At 48.3% G+C, this 23,435-nt stretch overlaps 1 protein-coding gene across 5 annotated transcripts in view; it reads left to right on the top strand.

Annotated features, from left to right (window-relative positions):
• FAM168A (family with sequence similarity 168 member A) overlaps positions 1 to 15,146 on the top strand; it is a 171,285-nt gene extending 156,139 nt beyond the window's left edge. For 3 of the 5 annotated variants that reach the window (XM_083610150.1, XM_083610149.1, XM_083610148.1), the window contains 4 exons: positions 2,310 to 2,484; positions 4,245 to 4,325; positions 4,816 to 4,946; positions 6,936 to 15,146. In XM_083610150.1, the coding sequence (XP_083466276.1) occupies positions 2,310 to 2,484; positions 4,245 to 4,325; positions 4,816 to 4,928 (369 nt within the window). In that variant the 3' untranslated portion in view covers positions 4,929 to 4,946; positions 6,936 to 15,146. The remainder of the gene's footprint in view (positions 1 to 2,309; positions 2,485 to 4,244; positions 4,326 to 4,815; positions 4,947 to 6,935) is intronic. The other 2 variants (XM_083610152.1, XM_083610151.1) reach the window with 1 other exon arrangement.
• The last annotated feature ends 8,289 nt before the right edge of the window (positions 15,147 to 23,435 follow it).

Raw genomic sequence — 23,435 nt, 5'->3', positions numbered from 1 at the left:
AGTCTGAAGTGGTGGTGGTAGCTCAGTGAAAATGTCAACCCATAACTCAGCAGCCTTGAAAAAGGCAAATTCCATGGTAAGGATCCTCGGAAAAGGAACTCAGAATAAGAATGCCAGTATCAGAATGTTGTGGAACGCTTGTGTACGATTCCATCGCATAAGATATTATAGAGCTGGAAGAGTTCCATAAAAGGGCAACCAAGACTATGAAGAAGTTGGAGCAACTCCCCTGGGAGGAACAGTTAAAATACTCGAGTCTTTTTAGTGTATAGTAAAAGGTAATTCAGGACATGATAGAGATTATTTGTAGTGTGGAGAAGATGCAAAGAGGTAGGTTTCCTCCCTTTCTCATTTGTGGACAAGCTGAATTTTGGAAGATTCAGGCAAAAGGAAGCTTTTCCACACGCGTAAGAGAACAGGCAGACAAACCACTTTCCAAAACACGTAGTAGATGAGAGGAATGCCAAACTTCCTTTGTCCTTCCTCTTGCTAAATGAAGGATGTGCTGCTCTGCTACGTCCACTAAGACATGGCATAGTCTGGGGTGTGCAGAGAGATTACTTACATGCCTTTTGGAAATACCAGTACAAATTGGAGCAGAACTGTTTTACCAGATGAAAAGGTCTTTGATCTGCTCCTTGTACTGTGTGATGCACAGTATAGCTAGACATTGGTGCTATAACCTAATGGATGGGCACTGTGCAGAAATTAAAAAAGGGCAGGCCTTGCCCACAGACATACAATTGAAAGCCAGATTACCATATTTTTCGCTCTACTGGACGCACCGGATCATAGGAGGGGGAGAACAGAGAAAAAAAAATTTCCTTGTTCTCCCCCTCTAAGTCAAGGTGCGTTCTGTACATTCAAGGTGCATTCACCCGAAGCCTCCGGAGCCCAGCGGGAGTTCCCGCTGGGCTCTGGAGGCTTTGGGTTCCTTTCGACCTGCTCTTTGGGGCTGGCGGGGGGGGAGTGCTGCTTTCCCCCACCGCCAGCCCCAAAGACCAGGTCGGGGAACAGCGGAAAGGGCGCACCACCTCCCCACTGTCCCTCGAGCTTGTGGGGCTGGTGGTGGGGAGAAGCTCTGCCTTCCCCCACTGCCAGCCTCCAAACCAGGTCGGGTTTGGAGGCTGCTATCCGCAAGCCTTGGGAGCCCGGCAGGAACTCCCGCCCGGCTCCCAAGGCTTGCGGATATCTGCCCGAAGCCCAGGGCGTGCAGCGCAACACGCCCCGGGCTGCAGACTGCTATCCGCAAGCCTTTGGAGCGCTCCGAAGGCTTGCAGATAGCTTCCTGAAGCCTGGAGAGCGAGAGGGGTCGGTGCGCACCGACCCCTCTCGCTCTCCAGGCTTCAGCAAAAGCCTGCATTCGCTCCATAGGACACACACACATTTCCCCTTCATTTTTGGAAGGGAAAAAGTGTGTCCTATTGAGCGAAAAATACGGTAAATTGAATTGAATGAGCCAAGTGACTTGAGGACTGTGTGGCAGTGTCCAAATCTCCCGTTGTTCCAGGTGCATTTTGCGACAGGGAATTTCATTACTGCACAAGCCGTCTCTGAGCTCTGGGCGCGGTACTGTGCCTAAGATTTCAGATTAAAACTGCAGAGGGGAAGGAAAGGGGGACCTTTTCTTGCCTCCCCACTTCCAGCCACTCTCTGAAGATTGGAGAAGAGACCCTCTTAAGAAGATTAGGGGCGGGCGGGCAGGGGAAGAACTAGACCGTGTGAAAAATGAACGTAATATCTTAGCTGCAGTTCATTCATTTTCAGCTCTGTATTCTTGTTATAAAAAAAGTGCGCCTAGACATTCCATCGGGACGTGGGTGGCGCTGTGGGTTAAACCACAGAGCCTAGGACTTGCCGATCAGAAGGTCGGCGGTTCGAATCCCTGCGACGGGGTGAGCTCCTGTTGCTCAGTCCCTGCTCCTGCCAACCAAGCAGTTCAAAAGCACGTCAAAGTGCAAGTAGATAAATAGGTACCACTCTGATGGGAAGGTAAACGGCGTTTCCGTGCGCTGCTCTGGTTCGCCAGAAGCGGCTTAGTCATGCTGGCCAATAAAGCGAGATGAGCGCCGCAACCCCAGAGTCAGGCACGTCTGGACCTAATGGTCAGGGGTCCCTTTACCTTTACCTTAGACATTCCATTGTTGCACCTGTAACCTCGGTTTAAGGTGCCATTTAGATTCTAGCTTTCCTACTTCAATTTCTAACACTGCTGTGTTGTGATGGTCTGTCCTACATCGTTGCTGATTTTTAAAAAAGCCAACCTCCGCTGAAATGTGGTTCTCCTCCTCTACCCCCTTTCTGAACAGGGAGCATATTATACACAGCCAGTGTATGCGGCACAGCCTCATGTCATCCACCACACCACCGTGGTCCAGCCAAACAGCATCCCATCTGCTATTTATCCAGCTCCCGTGGCTGCCCCAAGGACTAATGGCGTGGCCATGGGGATGGTAGCTGGGACCACCATGGCAATGTCAGCAGGTGAGAACTAAATGGAAATAAACCGTGTCCTGTTAACCCTTGCGGCAGAGCAGCCTTTGCCAATGTGGCGCCTTCCACGTGATCTCTGTGGGACTAGAGCTCCCATACAGCACAGTACCACGTTGGGCAAAAGCTGCAGTACAGCTTGTATGAAACCAGAACTGTGTTGTCCTGTTTGCAGCTCCTAAACTGTATTTGCGGATCATGTCTCTCTCTGCCACAGTTCCAGGACATTGCGGGGAATTTGGATTTCTAAGCATCACGCCTTTCTGCTAAGCAAAACCCTGCCCAAAGTTCCTTTTCTTGTGGCTGCGAAAATATTATTGGAAAGCTGGCAGCCGCCTGAGACCTCTGAATCTGGAGTGGGAGGCAGAATAAGATTTCCAACAGTTGGGTGTTGGACTTAAACTTTCTGGACTCCTCTTGTCTCCCCATGACTAGTAAAAAGGATAAAATTATAAATGATGAGAAGGGCTGCTAATTCGATGGAATGGCATCTCTGCCACAAGGCAGCCCTGAAGCCCATTTCAGCTGTTTCTGCCCCTCTTTCTGGAAGGATGAGCCTGGAACCAGGACAGTTCCCAGAACTGGAAGACTCTGTTATATAACTTACCCCACACAATCCTATTAAAAGCTTGCCACTAGTTGACCCCACCCCCCCCCCAATCAGTAAAGGGTGCTGCAGCTACAGCATCCCTGGCAGGTGGCTGCCCAGCCTTTGCATAAATGCCTCCAGTAGTAGTAGTAGTAGTAATAATAATAATAATAATAATTTATTATTTATACCCCGCCCATCTGGCTGGGTTTCCCCAGCCACTCTGGGCGGCTTCCAACAAAGATTAAAAATACATTAAAATGTCACACATTAAAAACTTCCCTGAACAGGGCTGCCTTCAGATGTCTTCTAAATGTCAGGCAGTTCTTTGACATCTGATGGGAGGGCGTTCCACAGGGCGGGTGCCACTACCAAGAAGGCCCTCTGCCTGGTTCCCTATACCTTTGCTTCTTGCTGTGAGGGAACCGCCAGAAGGCCCTCAGCGCTGGACCTCAGTGTCTGGGCAGAACGATGGGGGTGGAGATGCTCCTTCAGGTCTACTGGGCCGAGGCCGTTTAGGGCTTTAAAGGTCAACACCAACACTTTGACTTGTGCTCGGAAACGTACTGGGAGCCAATGTAGGTCTTTCAAGACTGGTGTTATGTGGTCTCGGCAGCCACCCCTAGTCACCAGTCAAGCTGCCGCATTCTAAATTAGTTGAAGTTTCCGGGTCACCTTCAAAGGTAGCCCCACGTAGAGCGCGTTGCAGTAGTCCAAGCGGGAGATAACTAGAGCATGCACCACTCTGGCGAGACAGTCCGTGGACAGGTAGTACCAGATGGAGCTGGTAGATAGCTGCCCTGGATACAGAATTGACCTGCGCCTCCATGGACAGCTGTGAGTCCAAAATGAGTCTAGTCTCTTGTGACAGAGCGTTCCACCAGATCGGGGCCATGGCCGAAAAAGTCCTGGCTCTGGTTGAGGCCAGCCTAACCTCCCTGTGAAGGCCATAAGGTCCTCTGTGGGACATACCAGGAGAGGTGGTCCTGTAGGTACAAGGGTCCTAGGCAGCTTGGGGGCAGGCAGGACAGCACTCTGCAAAAAAAAAGCATTCATTGAAATGTACGCACTTTGTTATGTCTGATTTCCATCGCTAATTGTGCAAAAATTCCTGAGACCAGCAGGACGGTTAAGCTGAAGTAAAATGGCCTCCTTTATCTGCCAGCTCCTGCCCCGCCCCCTCCTCCCCCAGTGAAGGTCTATTTGTTTGGTTACAACTCGGGTGCAACTTGGCACATGGTCGGAGGTAAGGGATCGGATATTCTGCATAGCCTGTGCCCAGGGATTTCATCTGTGCCATGCTGCATCCTCGGGCGTCATTCCCCAAGTTGGACCCCGAAGGGAAAGATCAGCCGCCCGCCAGCCCCACAGGAGGAAAAACCTTTGTGTCCCACAGGCCTGCGGCTGCTTCTGCAATCTCCCCACCCCACCCTCCACCAGCTCCCAGGAGCTTAGTCCACAGGTGTGCGAACGCTTGCAAGGGATTTGTGCCAGAGAGCCAATCATACAATCGTAGGATTGTCGAGGGGGAAGGGATGCCCAGGGTCATCTATTCTCAACCCCCAACCTGCCCCCGCAATGCAGGAATCACAGCCAAGCCACACGTGCCAGGGAAATCGTGCTCCCACTTCCTCCGGGGCCCTGGGTTCAGAATCCGCTTCTGACACCTGCTTGAGGGGCCGGGATGCAGCGCTTTGTGCCCTCCTCCCGCCTGACCCCCTCTCTTTCTGTTGCAGGCACTTTGCTGACTACCCCTCAACACACTGCCATCGGAGCACATCCAGTCTCGGTGCCAACGTACAGGGCTCAAGGGACCCCTGCCTACAGCTACGTACCTCCACATTGGTAATCCCATTGGCCAAGCCACGTAAGTCGTTGCGAACGCTTGCAGGGACACCCCCAATGTCGTGGGAGGTGGGGGCTGCATTTGGAATGCTTCTCTAGAGGCCAGTCGGTCATAAGCTGGTGTCTGAGACCGGAGTCCCAAAAGGCAACTTCCCCAAATGAGACCAGAAGTCCAAAACACAGCATTCGCTTTTGTACTTGCATCATGAGCTAAGGGTGAAGTCAGGAGCCAGCTTTTAAGTGGCTTCTCACAAGGGTGGATTTGATTTAAATCAAATCAATTGAAATCACGATTGAAATCACTACAGTGGACACTCGGGTTGCGAAAGTGATCTGTCCATAAGAAATCCAGTTGTAGCAGACTTAACTTAAATTTACAATAACTTATAATAAGACTAAAACTCAACACTAAGCATACTATGTACAGAAACCGCACCAGAAGGGAGAAGGAGCGAGAAGGAGGCTCTTGCTGGCATTACTATTATAGTCAGCATGACCTTGACAGAAAAAGATAACAGAACCAGTTTAACCCCGCTGTACTCAGCTTCTCGGAAGGAATAACCCAAACATCACAAACCTTCTGCTTGTTTCTTTCACACAGAGAGGCTTCCAGAACCCTCTTGAATTAAGTAGAATAGGAAAGATCTGTGCACACTTCTGTACTAAGAAATGCAAACTGACAAGAAGATCACATTGGCTTTGGAGAGGAGAGGACCTGGATGCATTTGTGTGGGGTGTGTGCGCTCGCTCACAAACACACAAAACTCTTCCTCCTGAATAGGGTCGATTTTTGCCGAGAGAAAGGAGCGATGGTGGAATTGTTTCTTTCTCTAGAGAATGGAAACAGACAGAAGCGTTACAGGCCAAAATTCCTCCACCTGCATTGGTCGGAGAGGTTTCTGATTACTGCCACAGGGCACGTCAGTCAGAACAGGACCTTCAGCAGAGGATGGCAAGGAAGACTTTAACATGAGGCAGCAAATCAGGCAGGAGGAGTTAAATATAAGCTCCCTCTTACCAAGAGATCTTGTGTTCAGGTCACAGGTCAGCTTAGAAGAGGTTCTACTCCTTCACCTGCTCCTTCAGCTTCTGATAGGAGTGCATAGGTGAGTCTGATCTGAAATATCAGAAGTTAGGACCATTGAATGGTGGAAGCTGGCATAGTGCAGCCCGCCCACCACAGCCTTCCTCCTAAGTGCCCACTCTCCCTTCCAGAACTGCAGAACGAAGAGGGCAGATCCATATGTCATATACAGGGTGGAAATGGAAGAATACCTGTAAATTTGCTTCCTAGCAGCATCGGCATTGTTGCTCATCCTACATTCCCCTCTAGCAAACAGGTTGTGTAGGTTTTTGCCTTTTCTTTCAATAAAACCTGCGCAATCTGTTTGACCGGAGGCGCAACTGTGGGATGAAACAAACGCTTGTGTGGTGGCAGGATGGGATGTGAAACCTTTTTCAGACGGCTTTCAAAAGAATCCCACCATTCACAATTGGGTAGTACTTTTCGTAACCCCAAGCCCCTCCCCCCCCCCAATAAACCTGACTATTTGGTTGGTCCTTAAAAAAAGCCAATGCCCAACGGTGAGTTTGGGAGTTGTAGCTTTGCTGGTCTATAAGGAGTGGGGAAACCATGTTTGCTTGCCTTCAAAATGGTGGTGTCTCCAGTTGCCGCATGGAAACTCATAACCATAGTTTGATCTTAGGGGAGAGGCACCTTGGGTGTGAATTTGCAGCACTGTCCTAAATGCTTCTGTTCTTCTGGCCATTCACATCTGACATGCAAAACTCCTCTGAGGTTGTTAAATTGAGCTTCTGCAGAGAGATGCACCAACTTAGCTGGGGTGGGGACCCAGTCTCGCAGGCAAAGGTGTCGACTGGGTGCAAGAGTGAAATCTGTCAAATGCTGGGTCCTTGATGGGAGAGATGTGAATCCAGCCTTGCCTGTCTCTCTGCGTTGCTGCTTCTAACTTCCGTCCTATTGTTTTCTTTCTCTCTCTCTTTCCGGCAGATCTGGAGTCAAACATTGTATGCAACAACTCAAGTCTTACATGGGTGCTGGAGCAACTGTCCCAAGGCACCAAGTCTGTTAGCAAGAACAAAAACAAAAGAAGTGCAAGGGTCACTTTATGCATTCTGTAGGGTTTAATTTTTTAATTCTTTTTTTTTTTAGTTGATTTTGTAAAAGCCACTTCCCTGCCATAGCCCCATTCTTTCGCTGCCACTGCCTTTCTCCTCTCCTCCCCCCCCGCCAGAATTGTTTCATGGCACCCACTGATGCTGAGCAATATTTGTGCTTTTGAACCCCCCTCTTCCTCTCCCTTCCATCCCCCAGTCTTCACCTTCCTCTCTTCCCCCAGTTCCACGTCACAAGTGTCTCCTGATCTCATGCATTTCACCCAGAGTCTAATTTTGGTTTTTTTTAATACTAGCAAAAATGATTGACTGGTGATGTTCAGGGTTTCTGAGTGGAAAAAAAAGCACAGTGCTGGCAGGCTAGCAGGCTTCTCTCCCTCCCCCCCTCCCCCTTTTCAGTTCCATTAATATCTACCTACCTATCTGTCTATATCTGTATCTTCAATTGTTCCATCTTCCACAACATGACATGGGAAAATTGGCGTCTTCCAGATAAGGTGTCGGAATTAGATTTACAGTTCATTATATCTGCGTTGAAACGTGGAGCTCATTCCTTCATTTACAGGAGCAGGCAAAAGGATGAATGGCGTGTCAGGCCACCCCCACCCCTCGTGTCACAGGAAGCAGGAAAGCTGCTAACTATTCAGAGGGTTTTTTTAAAAAAAACCTGGGTTTATTTTTAAATTGTGACGTCCCCCTGTCTTCCCCTGCTCCACAGGAAGAGGAAATGGGGGGGGGGTGTGGACTTGCATACAGGCATAGAACCTTAAGTGAGCAAGAGTCATTCTGTTGGCATTTATGGCCATCTGACCGTGTTCTGGATTCAGAGAGGAGAATGATTGAGAGCTTGGTGGGGAAATCAAGTGAGAGAGGTTGGCAAGTTAACGCTTGGCATACAGGCAGGGAAGTTGGGAAGAGAGGGGACGTGTGTTTTTTAACCCGTTGGGCTTCAGCAGTTGCTTCCACGGAGCGCAACAAAGGAGAGGCTGAGCTGGTCTCTTGTTTCACGGCCGGTCTGCTCAGTCAAACTAAGTGAAGTGGCGTTTCAATAAAAGGAAACGTTCACCCCACCCCTCCCTTTCGGCTTCTCTAGTTTGGCACGTGCTGAAGTATCCGAGCCGTTGGGTTGCACTGAGCAGCTGCAGCTCCCATTTCCGGCACTCGGTGTTTTTTACCACAGATTCACGCAAGGCACATTCCCAGCATGCCAGTTCGGTTGTGTGAATTGGCCCAAGGATGCGTGGAGCTGACTGGGTCTGGGGAACGTGTGTGCGGGGCTTCTTTTTCGTATGAACCCGAATGAATGCAGCTAACTATGAATGTGATTGGAGAGGTGAAGCGAGTGTCGCTGTGGGCCTGAAAGTGGAGTGGGGCAGTTCCTTTGAATTTTCATTTCTGAAGCGTGGGGCAGCTCGCGGGAAGGTTGGCAGCCTCCTAGTTGGGATGGCTGCCCACAGGGCGAAAAGGGTGGGCAGCCGGTCAGGCAGAAGGGACAGACTGGGCCCATCGCGATAAGGGTGGTCCAGAGCAAGTGAGGTTTAAATATGTGATAGCCCAAGCAAGGGAGGTTGTCTGGAAGTGCTGGTCACAGGACAGGCTCTTCTGCTGTCACCAGGGGGGTGGGCAGAGCAAGGACAGTCGGGGGAATGTAGCAAATTTCGGAGAGATGCGTATGCAGCTGGACATTGAGCAGAACTGCCGCTCCAGCATTTGTTTGCTTTCAACAGAGATGAATTGAGCTAGGATTTCCCCTGCTGCACCGTGTCCTCTAGGCTCTTTAAAAGGGCACAGGCCACAACAGGCAGGTGTGCCACTGCCCAACATCTCTGAAGTTTTAGCCTGGATCCTTTGGTGCTGTGTGTGTGGCACTGAGGGCTCTCTGGGCGCATGAGACAGCACTTGTAGGTCATTTGGCTGGTTGGAAAATCTACTCCTCTGTCAGGATTGGGTTCTAACCTTCCTGGGAACGTCCTGGGAGATCTCCATTCACCTGGGATGTTCCCAAGATCTTCTTTGTCAGATTAATTGCAGCCCTGGCGTCACGTGGCTTGTGATGAAAGGTCTCTGGGGAGAGCATTCATCGGAAGGGAACTCCTTTCCGACACACAGGGGTAGGGAATGTGGTGCCCTGTGGGCACCCATCAACTCCAACCAGCGTGGCCAATAGAGCACCATCTCAGCTGCCCCTGCTCTATAGAAGCAGCCAGGCTAAAAGGCATCTGCCAAAGGAGAGAGAAAACGGAATAGTTTAAATAGAAAGCTGGTGTGGTGGAAGGGAAACAACGTATTTGCATCTGTGGAGGGTGTCATCTTGTGATTTCAGGTAGAGACCTCTGCTGGCTTGTTAGATCTGTGCCCAGGAAGCAGCTGTTGGTTCCTGACAAGTCTGCACCCTGCCTTGGTCCCGGGGTGTTGCTGGAGGCGGATTCTGGGAGCGGTGCAAGCTTCAAGTAGCTGGAGTTCGGCTGGGACGGAGCTTGCAGCCCTGGCAAGGAGCCCAGGCAAACAGCTGAAGCAGAGCATGGTTTGCCAGCTAGCACATCTCCCAGGGGCGAAAGGCAGGGGAGGGGGAAAGTGGGATAGGCTTGGGAGTGCAGCGCGCAGCCTTGTGGCTTGCATTCGGGACATGGCAGGGGGTCTCGGCACTCCACAGGAGACAGCAGTATGAAGCCAGTGGACAGCCCTAGATGAGAAACGAGCTCACCTGCGCCATGGATCACCTGTAGCCGGAAGGAGAGACACCAAAAGTGCAAATGTTTCAGGCTGAATAAACTGGAAGGGACGAGGGTGCGTTTGGTCTCCACCTGGCTGCACCGCTGGGCTCCAAGCAGCATCTCTGTCTGGCCTCACCCTGAAACCTTTTGTGCAAGGCCTTGTGCTTTCTCAGCCAGTCTGGCCAGCTGCTCCTGGAGTCCTGCCCTGTGGAGTTCTTTAGGCAGGAAGGGGCCCGTAGAGCTGCGAAAGCAAAGAGCACCCAGGAGACCCAAATGTCCAGTTCAAAGCCTCCGTCTTCTGAGCCAGAGTACCAGGCGGGCAGGGCTAAGGGGAGCCTCTAAGGGGGCCAGGATGGTTGCTGGCTTGTGGCAGGTCTAAAGCACAAGAGCCTCATTGCTGATGGGGACCTCTACGAAGGCTGTGAGAGTTTACCAGGGGCCTCTTGGGTCCTTACTGCATCTCTTGTGGTGTGCAGAACCAAGGCAATCATTTTTGAAAACTCTGGTTTCCCCCATCCCCGCTAATCATTGTGGTTGTTTCATTTAACGTACAGAGCTGTGAAGAAATTGCCCCATCCCACCCCAATTTTTAGAATCCTTTCTACAAACACATTGAGGACCATCATTCTGAAGGCCAACTAACTTGTCTGGGTGGTCCAGGATGTGTGTGGGACCTTTCTGTGCTGGAGAAGGAGCTGTGCCAAAGGGGACTAGCCGCAAGCCAGGCACCCTAATCCTGCCACCCCTTTTCTTGAGTGCCACCCCATCCAAAGGCGATAGAAATATCAGTGCTTGGGAGGTGATGGCATTGCGGAAAGCACCCTTCCGCTCTGGGCACAGGGTGCTGCCCTGCAGGCAGCCCTCTTGGTACCTTGGCTATTTCTACAGCGCTTGGTCCATATAAACATGGCTTCTGCCATTATCTGCCCAGCAACCACCTGTGCATCAGGAAACATTTCATGATTTATGTTTTACGGCCAAGCAGGGAAATGAACCCATCTTCCCCTACACTGAAGGCAGGAAGTGATTATGGATCCTAGGCTCGGAGGGTCTACACAGGGCTGAGAAGTCACTGGAGAGCCAAATTCTACCACCTGGAGCCACATGGCCTGCTAAGTTCTGTGCAGGTTGTTGTGGGCGGCGGCGGGGGTTTATATTTTTAACCAGTGGCCCCCATTTTCACCCTCTCTTGACTTTCTGCTCCTCCTCCCAGCAGTACCCACTGTGAGGCCGGTGGATCTGCTTGGCAGCGGCTGAGACTTCCTGAAAACCTGGCCTTACGAAGGCAGCTCAGAGTAATTGGGATCCAATGTTTAGATAATGCAAGTAATCTTTGGAGTTTCTGTTTGTATATAGCTGTATAAAGTTAGAGCCTTTGAATCTTGGCTGGAAAGCATTTGGGGAGAGCAGTGCTAGGTTGGGGAAGGCAAGGGGGTCAGTGGAGGGCCAGGGAATGATGTCTGCAATGAAATTGTGTGTGTGTGTGTGTGTGTGTTTGAGTCGTAGCCAGATGCCATCTTAAGGCAGTCCCTTTTGCTGCTTCTGTTGGCTCTCTATTGCAACACCACCTTTGTTTTTCTGCATTTCAAGAATCCATTGCACCTTCTCCCTTTCCCCGTGAATAATGAAACCAAGAAAACGTTGTGACGATCTCCGCCATGCTAGTTCCTGCTGTTAAACTGACCCCGCAGAGTAACCTTCACTTTAAAATCATGTACTTGGAAATCGATCGACCCACAAAAGAATGCATATTAATCATTGTACTGGCCCAAGCCCACCTCAAAGCAGCCTCCCAACCGCGACTCCAGGAAAACGGAACAGTGTGTGCGAGTATTTGCTCCTGTATTTTATGAACCATAATAACTTAGTCAATTTTAATTTTTTATTATTTTTTATTTGCAGTTCAGATATGTAATTTAAAAGGCGCTTTTTACCATAAGTGTTATTTAAGTTTTTGTTTTTGTTTTTAATGATTGATGTTTATTATTCTTCACTAGAGGAACTTTATGGTTGAACTGGTTGGAAGCTTCTTCAAGCTACAGGGAGCACTTCAGAACACAAGTCTGTGGGCTTTTGCTGATCAACAGGAGTTTGTTGGGTGGCTCCCCCTACAAAAAGAGAGGAAAGAGAAAGCAAAAACGTACTAATGATTTTTTGAACACACACACACAGTCTCAGCCGTTAATTCTGAGATGTGAATTCAGAAGACCATCATTAAGTGGCAACTGCAATGATCACATATTGGCATTGGGCACTGTGTAGTATTCTTGAGGGGTGCCCTGTGTACAGAAGGATCCATGGGAATACTGGCACCACAATGCCATCTAAACCTAGTCAGTCTCCTAACAGCCCCCCTCCCCTGCAAAAAACTGGGCCTTTCCACACCCCAAAATACCTTTGTAGTATTTTCAGCAATCCACTATTCCTCTGCGCCGTCCCTTGCCACTGCAGCAATATTCTTTCCCCCATTTAATGCCCGGGGGTCCAAACCACACAAGGACCACTGCAAAACAAGGAGGTGCTGGGGCAATGTCCATGTTCGCCTTGCAAAAAAAAAAAGCTTGCAATTTGACTGCTGACAAAGTGTGGTTTCGCTGGAAGGCAAATGCCCAGATTTCCTGCAGCAGCAAACGGTTGTGCATCGATGGCATGCCCACAGACAAGACAGTCTGGGAAGGGGCGTCCTTTGTCAAATCAGTAACGTTCCTCTGGGCCCAGTCCCCAGACGTGCACACAGAGGGCTCCTATTGTGGGCTGTGACAGATGGGTCTCCATGGATGTTTGCGGAAATCTTGCAGTGCGACCATCGACATTCCCATGGGAACAGCAGAGCTGACTTTCCCAGCAAACCTCCATCTCCTTGGCAATTGTTTAAAAAGACACGCACACCCCTCCCATTCGCTTTAGTGCCCTAGACAATTTTGTTCAGGTGAAGTCAAATCTCTGCACTTTTTATACATCTTTTTTAAACACACGCAAAAACCCTTGAGCTAGAAATTACCTTTCAGACAAATCCACCAGCTTAAAATAGCAATAAGGACCATGAAATATCACACAGTTACCTTTTTAAAAGCTTTCAGGCAATTCCTTCGATAGAGAGAATTTGGGGGTGAGCCACTTACATTACACCCAGTTTGCATTTCCCATCTTGGCACCAGCCAAAGCTTTGTGGGACCATTCTGGTGTGACCTCTATTTGTCATGCCAAATTTGGTGTTGACATTCCTTTTCAACAAAGAAACGAAACCACCATAGGTTATGGATTGTGTCTGTCCTCACTTAGTATTTTTAGGGCTTCGGATCGACCAGCTAAGGTGACCTGTGAGGATCCAGTCAGTCGGGCAGAGTCATTCATCGCGTGGGTCAGGATGCCTTTTCTCTGCCATGGGCTATGACAGCCTTCCAGAAGTTTGGTGCTCAAGTTCCCGCCAGCGCCAGCCAGCGCTATGCGAGTTGTAGGCCACCAGGCGGGGGGGGGGGGAGGCTGTGCTTTGCGGGGTCGTTCTCAGCATCCTTCAGCAAGATCTCTCTCTGTGGCAAAGCACCGTATTTTTTGCTCCATAAGACGCACCTAGTTTTTAGAGGAGAAAGGGGGGAAAGCCCCAGTTTTTTGGGGATCAGCTCAAAGTTGTGCAGCTTCTTTTGCAAAGGAGGAAAACCCTTTTTTTTTTGAGGATCAGCTCAAAGTTGTTGAGCTTACTTTGCAAAGGGAAAAAATCCTATTTTTATGGGGTTCAACTGACAGTTCTGCAGCTTCTTTAGGAAAGGAAAGGAAAGGGAGCCCTTTCTACAGTTTCCAGACAGATAATCTAATCAGCCAGTCGCATGTCTCTGGGGAAACAAATGGCCTCCATCTGCAGAACATTCAACAATGGAGGCCTGGGCAAGGAGCCGGAAAGGGAGCCAGCGATCGACCACACATTCGCTCCATAAGACGCACGGACATTTCCCCTTACTTTTTTGGAGGAAAAAAGTGTGTCTTATGGAGCAACAAATACGGTAATTTTCACTTGTGTTTCCCTCTAAGGAGCTCAGGCCGTGTTCCACTTTAATCTAACAGCAACCCTGCGAGGTAGTTTGGTCTGGCCAACCTGTGTTTTGCAATTGAGTGAGGATTTGTAGGTGAGAAGGCTGCACCCGACAAACGAGGGGAACGTACACTTGCTGCTTAAAAACCGTGCAGAAATGCCCGGCGCCTGCTTTTGAGCTTTCCAGAGAGGGGCCATGTCTGGATTTTACCTCCCCTTTTGCTGGGAGAGGGGCAGCCCCTTTGAACCGTGAACAGTGCCATCCCGTTAGCAAACCTAGCAGTCACTAAGGGCCCATCAACACTTCCGCCTGGCCCATGATTTGTATTTGAGGGCCCGAGAGGGTGTTTTTTTTCACCTGAGCTTTCCCCGAGAATACCCACAGGTAACTGCTGACTCAGAAGAAACGCCAGTTGGGTTTTTCTGCGGGTTGGCGCTGCGGCTTTTCCCCAGGGAACCAAAAAGAGAGAGACTATTGGGCCCCTTTCTAGAAATCTCGGAGCAAATGGAAGTCTGGATGTTCCCTGAGGTTCGGTGGATTCCTTCTAGCTGGCAGCACCAGGACTTGGCATTTGTTGGCCTTGAACCTCCGCTGGCTATCTGCCCCGCCAAACTGTCTCTGCTCTCCCACTGCCCTCACCCACTTTGGCCTGGCACCTTCCTAAAATTTGATAACTGGTTCCATCTTTTGCTTATGCAAAGGGACGGCTTTCGGGGAGGGAAGTTCTTATCATGTCACTTTTGATCAAGTTTAAAGGTAAAGGGACCCCTGACCATTAGGTCCAGTCGTGGCCGACTCTGGGGTTGCGGTGCTCATCTCGCTTTACTGACCGAGGGAGTCGGCGTACAGCTTCCGGTTCATGTGGCCAGCATGACTAAGCCGCTTCTGGCGAACCAGAGCAGCGCACGGAAACGCCATTTACCTTCCCGCCAGAGTGGTACCTATTTATCTACTTGCAATTTGACGTGCTTTTTAACTGCTAGGTTGGCAGGAGCAGGGACCGAGCAACGGGAGCTCACCCCGTCGCGGGGATTCGAACCGCCAACCTTCTGATCAGCAAGTCCTAGGCTCTGTGGTTTAACCAACAGCGCCACCCGCGTTCCTTTGAGCAAATGTAGCCACCAATAAAACCCCAAACATCTCTTCCCCTCACCCCCCAACCTTCGTTTGGTTTCCATAGCCCATGGCAGAGAACTTTGGCTCCTAGGGTGTCAACTTTTGGGGAGGGCAGGTGGAGACAAGAGGCAGCTCTGGGATTTTATTTGCTTCTTTGTTTTAAAAATAATAATTATTATTATGGACTCCGCAGGTTGGACAACCTGGTTTTTAAATTTTCATTGGAAATGGAACAAAAACAAAATAGAAATTAAAATAGTCTTCCAAGTTTTAAATCCAAGGACTTAAGCAATGGGCACAGAGAGAGGAGCCTTTGAGATTTAAGTCGGAAAGCCCCACAGCCTCAACTTGTGAATATGAAGTGTAAATCTGTATTATTATTATTATTATTATTATTATTATTATTATTATTATTTGTTCTGAGGATCAGCTAGTGATCTCCCTGAGACAAATTTAAGCCAAGAGTTTGTAACTGTATGATATTTACTGTAAGATGTAGAACATTCGATAACTATTAAAATGTTTCCAAAAAAAAAAAAAAAGGCCTTGAGTATCTTTCAAAAATATTTTTTTTCAATGTGTTTTTATTTTATTTTATTTCACTTTAAATTACCCGGGATATTTCTCCAAAGAAACTCAAAGCTGCTTACAAGCACGAAACATGCGCCATCCCTTCAGAAACCAATAGACCTTCAAATTAGTAAGTTTAAACTTCCCATCTTCTCTGTTCTATGACCATCTGGCCCATTGGACTGCTGGGTAGACTTCCAGAATCTGCCATGTTTATTCTTTACCTTATAAAATCAGAAATTCCCCAATAGCAGATTCACTGCTTCAAGCAGAGATTTGGGTCTGTAGCTTCACATGGCACATTGGCCTGCAAATAAAGGGGTCTGCCTTAAATCAGGGAGGAACAGCAAATAGAACGCTGCCGTCAGATAAAACATTATCTACCGGGCAGTTAAAAAGCCTAATCAGAATTGTAGAGTTGGAAGGACCGCCAAGGTCATCTAGACCAGCCCCCGGCAATAGCAGGAGTCTCGAACCCTCAGCCCAGAGTCTCTTGCTCTGCTGCCTGAACTTCCTGACACTGAGCCAGAAGGCGTTGGGCTCTCTTTCCTTGGAGGTTTCCAAGCACAGGTTGGGTGTCCATCTGTCAGGGATTATTTAGCATTGCAGAGGGGTGGGCTGGATGACCTTTGGGATCCCCCAGCTCTACAATTCTGTAAGAGCAGAAGCAGGGGGTCCGATTTCCCTAGGCAAGAGTGCCGCGCAAAAGGGGCTCAGAGCAGGAGTCTAGGTTTATCATCTCGCAGCAAGCGCCACCTGCCGGATTGTCGGGGTCTGTGCAGTCTACCATTGCCAGGGGTAGATAGCCATGTTAAGTCTGCTACCGCACAAACAGCTGAAGAGTCTTGTGACACCCTAAAGACTTGCACATTTGTTACGCTGGGGTCTGCTTCATCAGCTGATGGCGCAAGGCTCTAATGTGGTTTCAGGTTACAGCTGCACATTTTGGAAGTGGGCCTGCCCACTGTGGCGATCACACGGGGACCCCGGACGTTTCACCGTCTATTGATCCCTGTGCCACCACTTTATTTCTCGCTGCCACCACCCAGGCCCTACCTGGTACAATACTGAGTCCAGTCAGGGTTAAATTGAAACATAAACTTCTGTTTATTTATTGCAGTTTAACAAGCCTGTGGTTTCATAAACGGTATCGGTCAATTACAATCATGGGTTGCCTATCCAGACCTAAAACTTCCGCTACCTGCTCTCACTCACTAAACCACCTCTCAGATATTTCCTTGTCTTCCTTTTTTTTTTTTTAAGAAATATTTATTAAGATTTTACAAAAAACATACATACAAAAACACATAGTAGAAAAACAAGAGAAAAAAATAAAAATAAACACACACGAAAGAAAAAGATACAAAAGATTAAAAACAATTCTTTTTCATAATTTAAAACTCACTTGCTTGTTTCTTTGACTTCCTCACACCTCCCCTTCTTGTATTCCCATTTAAATAATCAAATCAGCAAATTCTTACCCTCTTTCATTCATCTTATCTCTATAACTTGACATTTTATAACTCAGTATTTTCATCCATTATCAATTCATTTTTGCATATTCTTATTAACTTTTTTTACCTATTTATACCCTTTTTCCATATTCTTAAAGCATTACAGCTGGAAACCACTTAATTTCTATCCAACATCATTCTAACATTCATTAATTTTGCAATATTTCTGTAGATAGTCTTTAAATTTCTTCCAATCTTCTTCCACCGCCTCTTCTCCCTGGTCCCGGATTCTGCCAGTCATTTCTGCCAATCCCATATAGTCCATCATCTTCATCTGCCATTCTTCCAAAGTGGGTAAATCTTGTGTCTTCCAATACTTTGCAGTAAGTATTCTTGCTGCTGTTGTAGCGTACATAAAAAAAGTTCTGTCCTTCTTTGGCACCAATTGGCCAACAATGCCCAGAAGAAAGGCCTCTGGTTTCATATTTCCTTGTTTTCCTAGCCCCTAACTGTTCCTGACTCAGCTTATTTATCTACACTAACTCAGCCTCCCCACAGACTCTATCCCAATTCACTCCCACTCCAACCAACCACCCAGCTCCCAAAAAAATCCTCCCTTTGCCCCTCCCAGAGCTGGTTTTATAGTCCCTCTAACTCCACCTCCCGGGTCCTGACTGGGCAACCTGTTTAACTATTTCACCTCCAGCACTCTCATATGTTAACGTCACACCCACTTGCCCTGTATGCCTTAAGGGAGACTTCCTAACCAGCTCCTTATGGCAGAATCGTAGAGTTGGAAGGGACCCCCAGAGTAAGGTTACCAGATTTTTTTCAATGAATCCGGGTACACTTTAAATGCATGCATACATACATACTTCATATTCGGGACATTGATGCTGTAGCGATGGAGGTGGCAGAGGGGCGGCCGCCGCCTTGACCTCAACCGCCACGTTTCCCCTTCCTCCAAGGCTTCTATCTCCTTTCTCCATGAGCCTGTGCAGCCCCTGAGTTGTTGGTTCTTTTTTGGGGGGGGGGGAGCAGTGCGCGGTAGGTCAGGCATGGAAGGCGGAGAAGGAGGCCCGAGAGTGACGGCGAGGCTCGGGCAACGCGATGCCTCCCTTCCCATAGGAGCAGCCCCAATCCCATTCCTACTTGCGTGCAAGCAGGAAGGGGCAGGGATCCCTCAGCTGGGAAGGGAGGCTTCCCGTTGCCTAACTGAGAGATCCCTGCCCCTTCCTGCTTGAACGCAAGTAGGAGTTGGGAGGCTGCTCCGATAGCCAGCATGAAGCCTCCCTTCACAGCTTAGGTGTGGGGGTCAGGGAAGGTGGAGGCAGCCCGGAAGCTGCATCTTGGAGCCCCTGCACCACCATCATATGGGGACTTCCGAACAGCTCCTGAAGCCAGCCAGAGCCAACTCCTCCAGGCTGCTGAGACTGCCACTGCTGCGTTTCCCGGGGACATTAGATGAATTCCGGGGACACTCCGGGGATGGAATTTGTCCGGGGACTTATTCGCAAATCAGGGGATTATCCCCAGGAAATGGGGACATCTGGTAACCCTACTCCAGAGTCATCTAGTCCAACCTCCTGCAATGCAGGAATCTCAGCTCAAATAGCCTCCCCAAAGGTTTGTTGTGAATCTATGGGCATTTGGACAGTGGATATGAAGCTGTTGGCGATACGTCAAATGTTCAACTTGGAAGGGGAGGGGAGAGAATTTAAAACTGTGGAGAAATAATGCGCTCAACCTGGTTGTAGAAGCTGGACGTGCAGAAAAAAATGCCACATCCAAACTCTGTGCCACCCTCGTTTGCACGTTGGATAGAGCTGTACTTGACATTTTCTTGTACCTGTTGGACTATGTTAACAAAGAGAAGGCTGCCTGGTGGCTCCTTGTCAGCTAGCTGCCACTCTATTCTGCCTTGGTCAGACCACACCTGGAGTCCTGTGTCCAGTTCTTAAATCCCAATTTAAGAAGGGTGTTGACAGGCTGGATGGTGAGCAGAGGAGGGCGACCAAGATGACCCAGGGCCTGGAAATGAAGCCTTAAGGGCAGGCATCCTCAAACTCGGCCCTCCAGATGTTTGGGGACTACAATTCCCATCATCCTTGACCACTGGTCCTGTTAGCTAGGGATGATGGGAGTTGTAGTCTCAAAACATCTGGAGGGCCAAGTTTGGGGATGCCTGCTTAAGGGGAACAGTTGAGGCCTGTTCTCTACTCCCATGGCCGTTCTTACTTCCTGGTAAGTCCAGTTGAAGATAGAGGGTTTTTTTATTGTGATGGAGATGGTAGTTTAAAAGTGGCAATGGAGATACACACCCAGGATTCTTGTCAGGTTGGCCGGTGCCCCAATGATGGAATTATTAGAAGTCACCCCAGAAATGGCCCTACTAAACATCTTCCTAGACAATAATGCCCACTCACACCACAAAGAACTCATAACCCACCTACTCTCAAAAGCCAGAAACACCATAACCAGACGCTGGAGAGACCTGTCAGGAGTAAGCCTGGACCAGTGGTACCAAATAGTATGGGAAACAGCCTTATTAGAAAAACTAAGCAATAAACTGAGACTGATACGGCGACAAATGGAAGAAGATGCCTTCACCCTGGTATGGCTCCCCTTTATCACATACGCAGCCCAACAAGACAACGACAAGAATCCGCCAACAGCATATGAATCAATATGGTGAACCTGATCCAAAAACACCCACTCACCCCACTCACACATGAAAACAAAGGTCGCCACAGCCAATCACAAACAAACAACTGCACCCTAGGCCAACCCCAACCTCTCTCACCACCAAAGGAACACAAGCAAATAGTAGAGAGAACCCGCACAAGCGACGCTGACACAAAAAACCCACGCATACACTAAGTAGACTAGAAGCATCGCCAGCTGACCCCACTCACCATGGCCTCCTCCACCTCGTTCCCCCTTTCTTCCTTGTTGTTTAGTCGTGTCCGACTCTTTGTGCCCCCCTGGACCAGAGCACGCCAGGCACTCCTGTCTTCCACTGCCTCCCGCAGTTTGGTCAAACTCATGCTGGTAGCTTGGAGAACACTGTCCCACCATCTCGTCCTCTGTCGTCCCCTTCTCCTTGTGCCCTCCTTCTTTCCCAACATCAGGGTCTTTTCCAGGGAGTCTTCTCTTCTCATGAGGTGGCCAAAGTATTGGAGCCTCAGCTTCAGGATCTGTCCTTCCAGTGAGCACTCAGGGCTGATTTCCTTCAGAATGGAGAGGTTTGATCTTCTTGCAGTCCATGGGACTCTCAAGAGTCTCCTCCAGCACTTCTCTTCCTAATGTAACACTAACGTCTCAAGGAATGAAAGTGATCTGTAGAAAATGTAACTTGAAAAAAGAGACATTGCACATACCTTTGTAAACCAATAAATCTTTAATAAAAAACATGTTAAAAATAAAATAAAATTGGGTGTGCTTAGCCTAGAGAAAAGGGAGTGGATGGCGCTGTGGTATAAACCACAGAGCCTAGGGTTTGCCAGTCGGAGGGTTGGTAGTTTGAATTCCCGCGATGGGGTGAGCTCCCATTGCTCTGTTCCAGCTCCTGCCCACCTAGCAGTTCAAAAGCATGTTTAGTGCAAGTAGATAAATAGGCATCGCTCCGGTGGGAAGGCAAACGGCATTTCCGTGCACTGCTCTGGTTCGCCAGAAGCGGCTTAGTCATGCTGGCCAGATGACCTGGAAGCTGTACACCAGCTCCCTCAGCCAATAAAGCGAGATGAGCGCCGCAACCCCAGAGTCTTCCGCAACTGGACCTAACGGTCATGGGTACCTTTACCTTTAGCCTGGAGAAGAGAAGAGAAGGCGAAGAGATGATACAGTACCCATGTTTTAACAATTATTTATTTTTTATACAAACACAAGAACCATTAAACACTTATCCAGCAATGAACATGTCATGATGTTTGCTCTATCCATTGACTTTAGGCATCCACTTACACCTTCAGTGTTCAAATTGAAATATGTTACTTAAGGCAACCTCCCCACTGAGAGCTGGTTTCTCATTAACATAGTTAAAGAATGAAGTCCACATTACTTGGGAGGTGTCTCTCTCTTCGTTATGCCTTTAATTGCCCTCCTGTGTCTGGTGAGATGCTCAGACATTGCTGTATCCAGGATACTATTTTCCCATATGTTCAGAGGTATTTCGGACGGATTCTTCCATTGTTGAGCTTTTGCTAATTGTGCACGCGATAGCCATTTTCAAATATCCGAAGATTTCTCCTGTGGGAGATGAACACGCTAGATGGAGGACCTGGCCCAATGGATTCAAACTACAAGAAATGAGCGTTAGTTTAGATCAGGCTTCCTCAGCCTTGGCCCTCCAGATGTTTTTGGCCTACAACTCCCATGATCCCTAGCTACCAGTGGTCAGGGATGATGAGAATTGTAGTCTCAAAACATCTGGAGGGCCGAGGTTGAGGAAGCCTGGAGTAGAATGAGCCTCAGTATCCGTTTCCAACTTTAAAATTTTGTGATTCCAAGCACTCCATTTAAAGAGCTGCTGCTGGTCATTCACTGGGAAATTGTTGTAAATAAAAATTGCCCTTCTTCCCTTATGGGGTATCCAAGAGCCCATATAGAGTCCTTACATAGGTTCCCTATTGGTAGGAGAAAATAACAGAGGCCAACCAGAGAATATTGAGAAGGAAAGCAGCTTGTAAGCTTGATCTTTATTGATCTGTTGCAACAGGGTGCTCCCCTCACACGCAGGAGAGAGGAGGGACCCAGAAAAATGGCATGCAAGGCCTTATAAAGACTTTTGAAATTGCCACCCTGTAGATCAAGACCACCCCCAGAAACACCATACATACATCACAGAAGGGGTGTAACTTAAGACCACCCCCCAGATACATCATACCTACATCACAAAAAAGGCAGTCTAAAACAGAAAATTTGAATGTCGTTTTTCTTTGTTTATCTCCTGTCTGGCAGGTTACTTGATTGGATTGCCTGGAGAGCCTGCGCAGTCTTTTGTAATCATAAATACTTAGTTCCTGGGCCAGGTCACAGGCTCACGCCCTGTTCATATCTAAAATGTTCCCTTAAGGCAGGATTTGTGAGGAAAGAGACAATGGGGAGGTTTCCCACTTTGACCTTGCAGAGAAAACATTGGCTCAGTTTAGGAATCAAAATGGTTCCAGGTTGGTCTTCCTGTGCTGATCTATGTACATGCTTGGTTGGTACACTTATGAACATTACCATATATCTAAGACCATAAAATTTGGGGAAATGATTTGGGGAAATGATTTATACCGAAATTTAAAGAATGTTTATACCGAAATTTAAAGAATGTTTAAGATAACTTTGTTAAAAGACCAGAAGCCTTTTTGCTAGGCATTACAGGACAAGATTTGCCGAAGGAGAAGAACAAATTATTTATGTACGCTACAACAGCAGCTAGGATATTACTAGCCCCAAAATGAGAAGATGACAAAATACCAACCAAAGAAGAATGGCAAGAAAAATTGATGGACTAGGCGGAGATGGCGAAGCTTACCAGAAAACTCAGAGTTAAGGACAATAGAGATTTCAAAAAAGATTGGGAACCATTTATGTCGTACTTAACAGAAATATTGTAAAGAAGTGGACTCAATAGCAGGGTTTGAGTAAACACTTACAATTAACAAATCAGATATAGCGATTAAGACGTAATAATTGGATAAAATTAAAGTGCAAGAGGCAAGCTGAAAACAATTAGGGTATAAAAATGATAAGAAGAGAACAATATTCAGATTAAAGAATGTAATGTTGTTGTTTAGTCGTTTAGTCATGTCCAACTCTTGTGACCCCATGGACCAGAGCACACCAGGCACTCCTGTCTTCCACTGCCTCCCGCAGTTTGGTCCAACTCATGTTTGTAGCTTCGAGAACACTGCCCAACCATCTCGTCCTCTGTCGTCCCCTTCTCATTGTGCCCTCCATCTTTCCCAACATCAGGGTCTTTTCCAGGGAGTCTTCCCTTCTCATGAGGTGGCCAGAGTATTGGAGCCTCAGCTTCAGGATCTGTCCTTCCAGTGAGCACTCAGGGCTGATTTCCTTCAGAACGGATAGGTTTGATCTTCTTGCAGTCCATGGGACTCTCAAGAGTCTCCTCCAGCACCATAATTCAAAAGCATCAATTCTTCTGCGATCAGCCTTCTTTGTGGTCCAGCTCTCACTTCCATACATCACTACTGGGAAAACCATAGCTTTAACTAGACGGACCTTTGTTGGCAAGGTGATGTCTCTGCTTTTTAAGATGCTGTCTAGGTTTGTCATTGCTTTTCTCCCAAGAAGCAGGCGTCTTTTAATTTTGTGGCTGCTGTTAGAGAGGCATACCCAGCAGAGGGCGCCCACCTCCCATCCATTGAGCATCTGGGAGGGGGGTTGAGAATTCCATTATCAGCTTTCCTTTTTTTGGAAGGGCAGGCTAACCTATGACCAGGAGGGATGTGTCATCCCCACTGATCACAGCATGTCACAAAAC

The sequence above is a fragment of the Podarcis filfolensis genome (assembly GCF_964270895.1).
Source record: "Podarcis filfolensis genome assembly, chromosome: 4".
Classification (NCBI taxonomy): domain Eukaryota; kingdom Metazoa; phylum Chordata; class Lepidosauria; order Squamata; family Lacertidae; genus Podarcis; species Podarcis filfolensis.
Note: the sequence above shows the minus strand (reverse complement) of the source record. Positions and strands in the feature narration are given on the sequence as shown.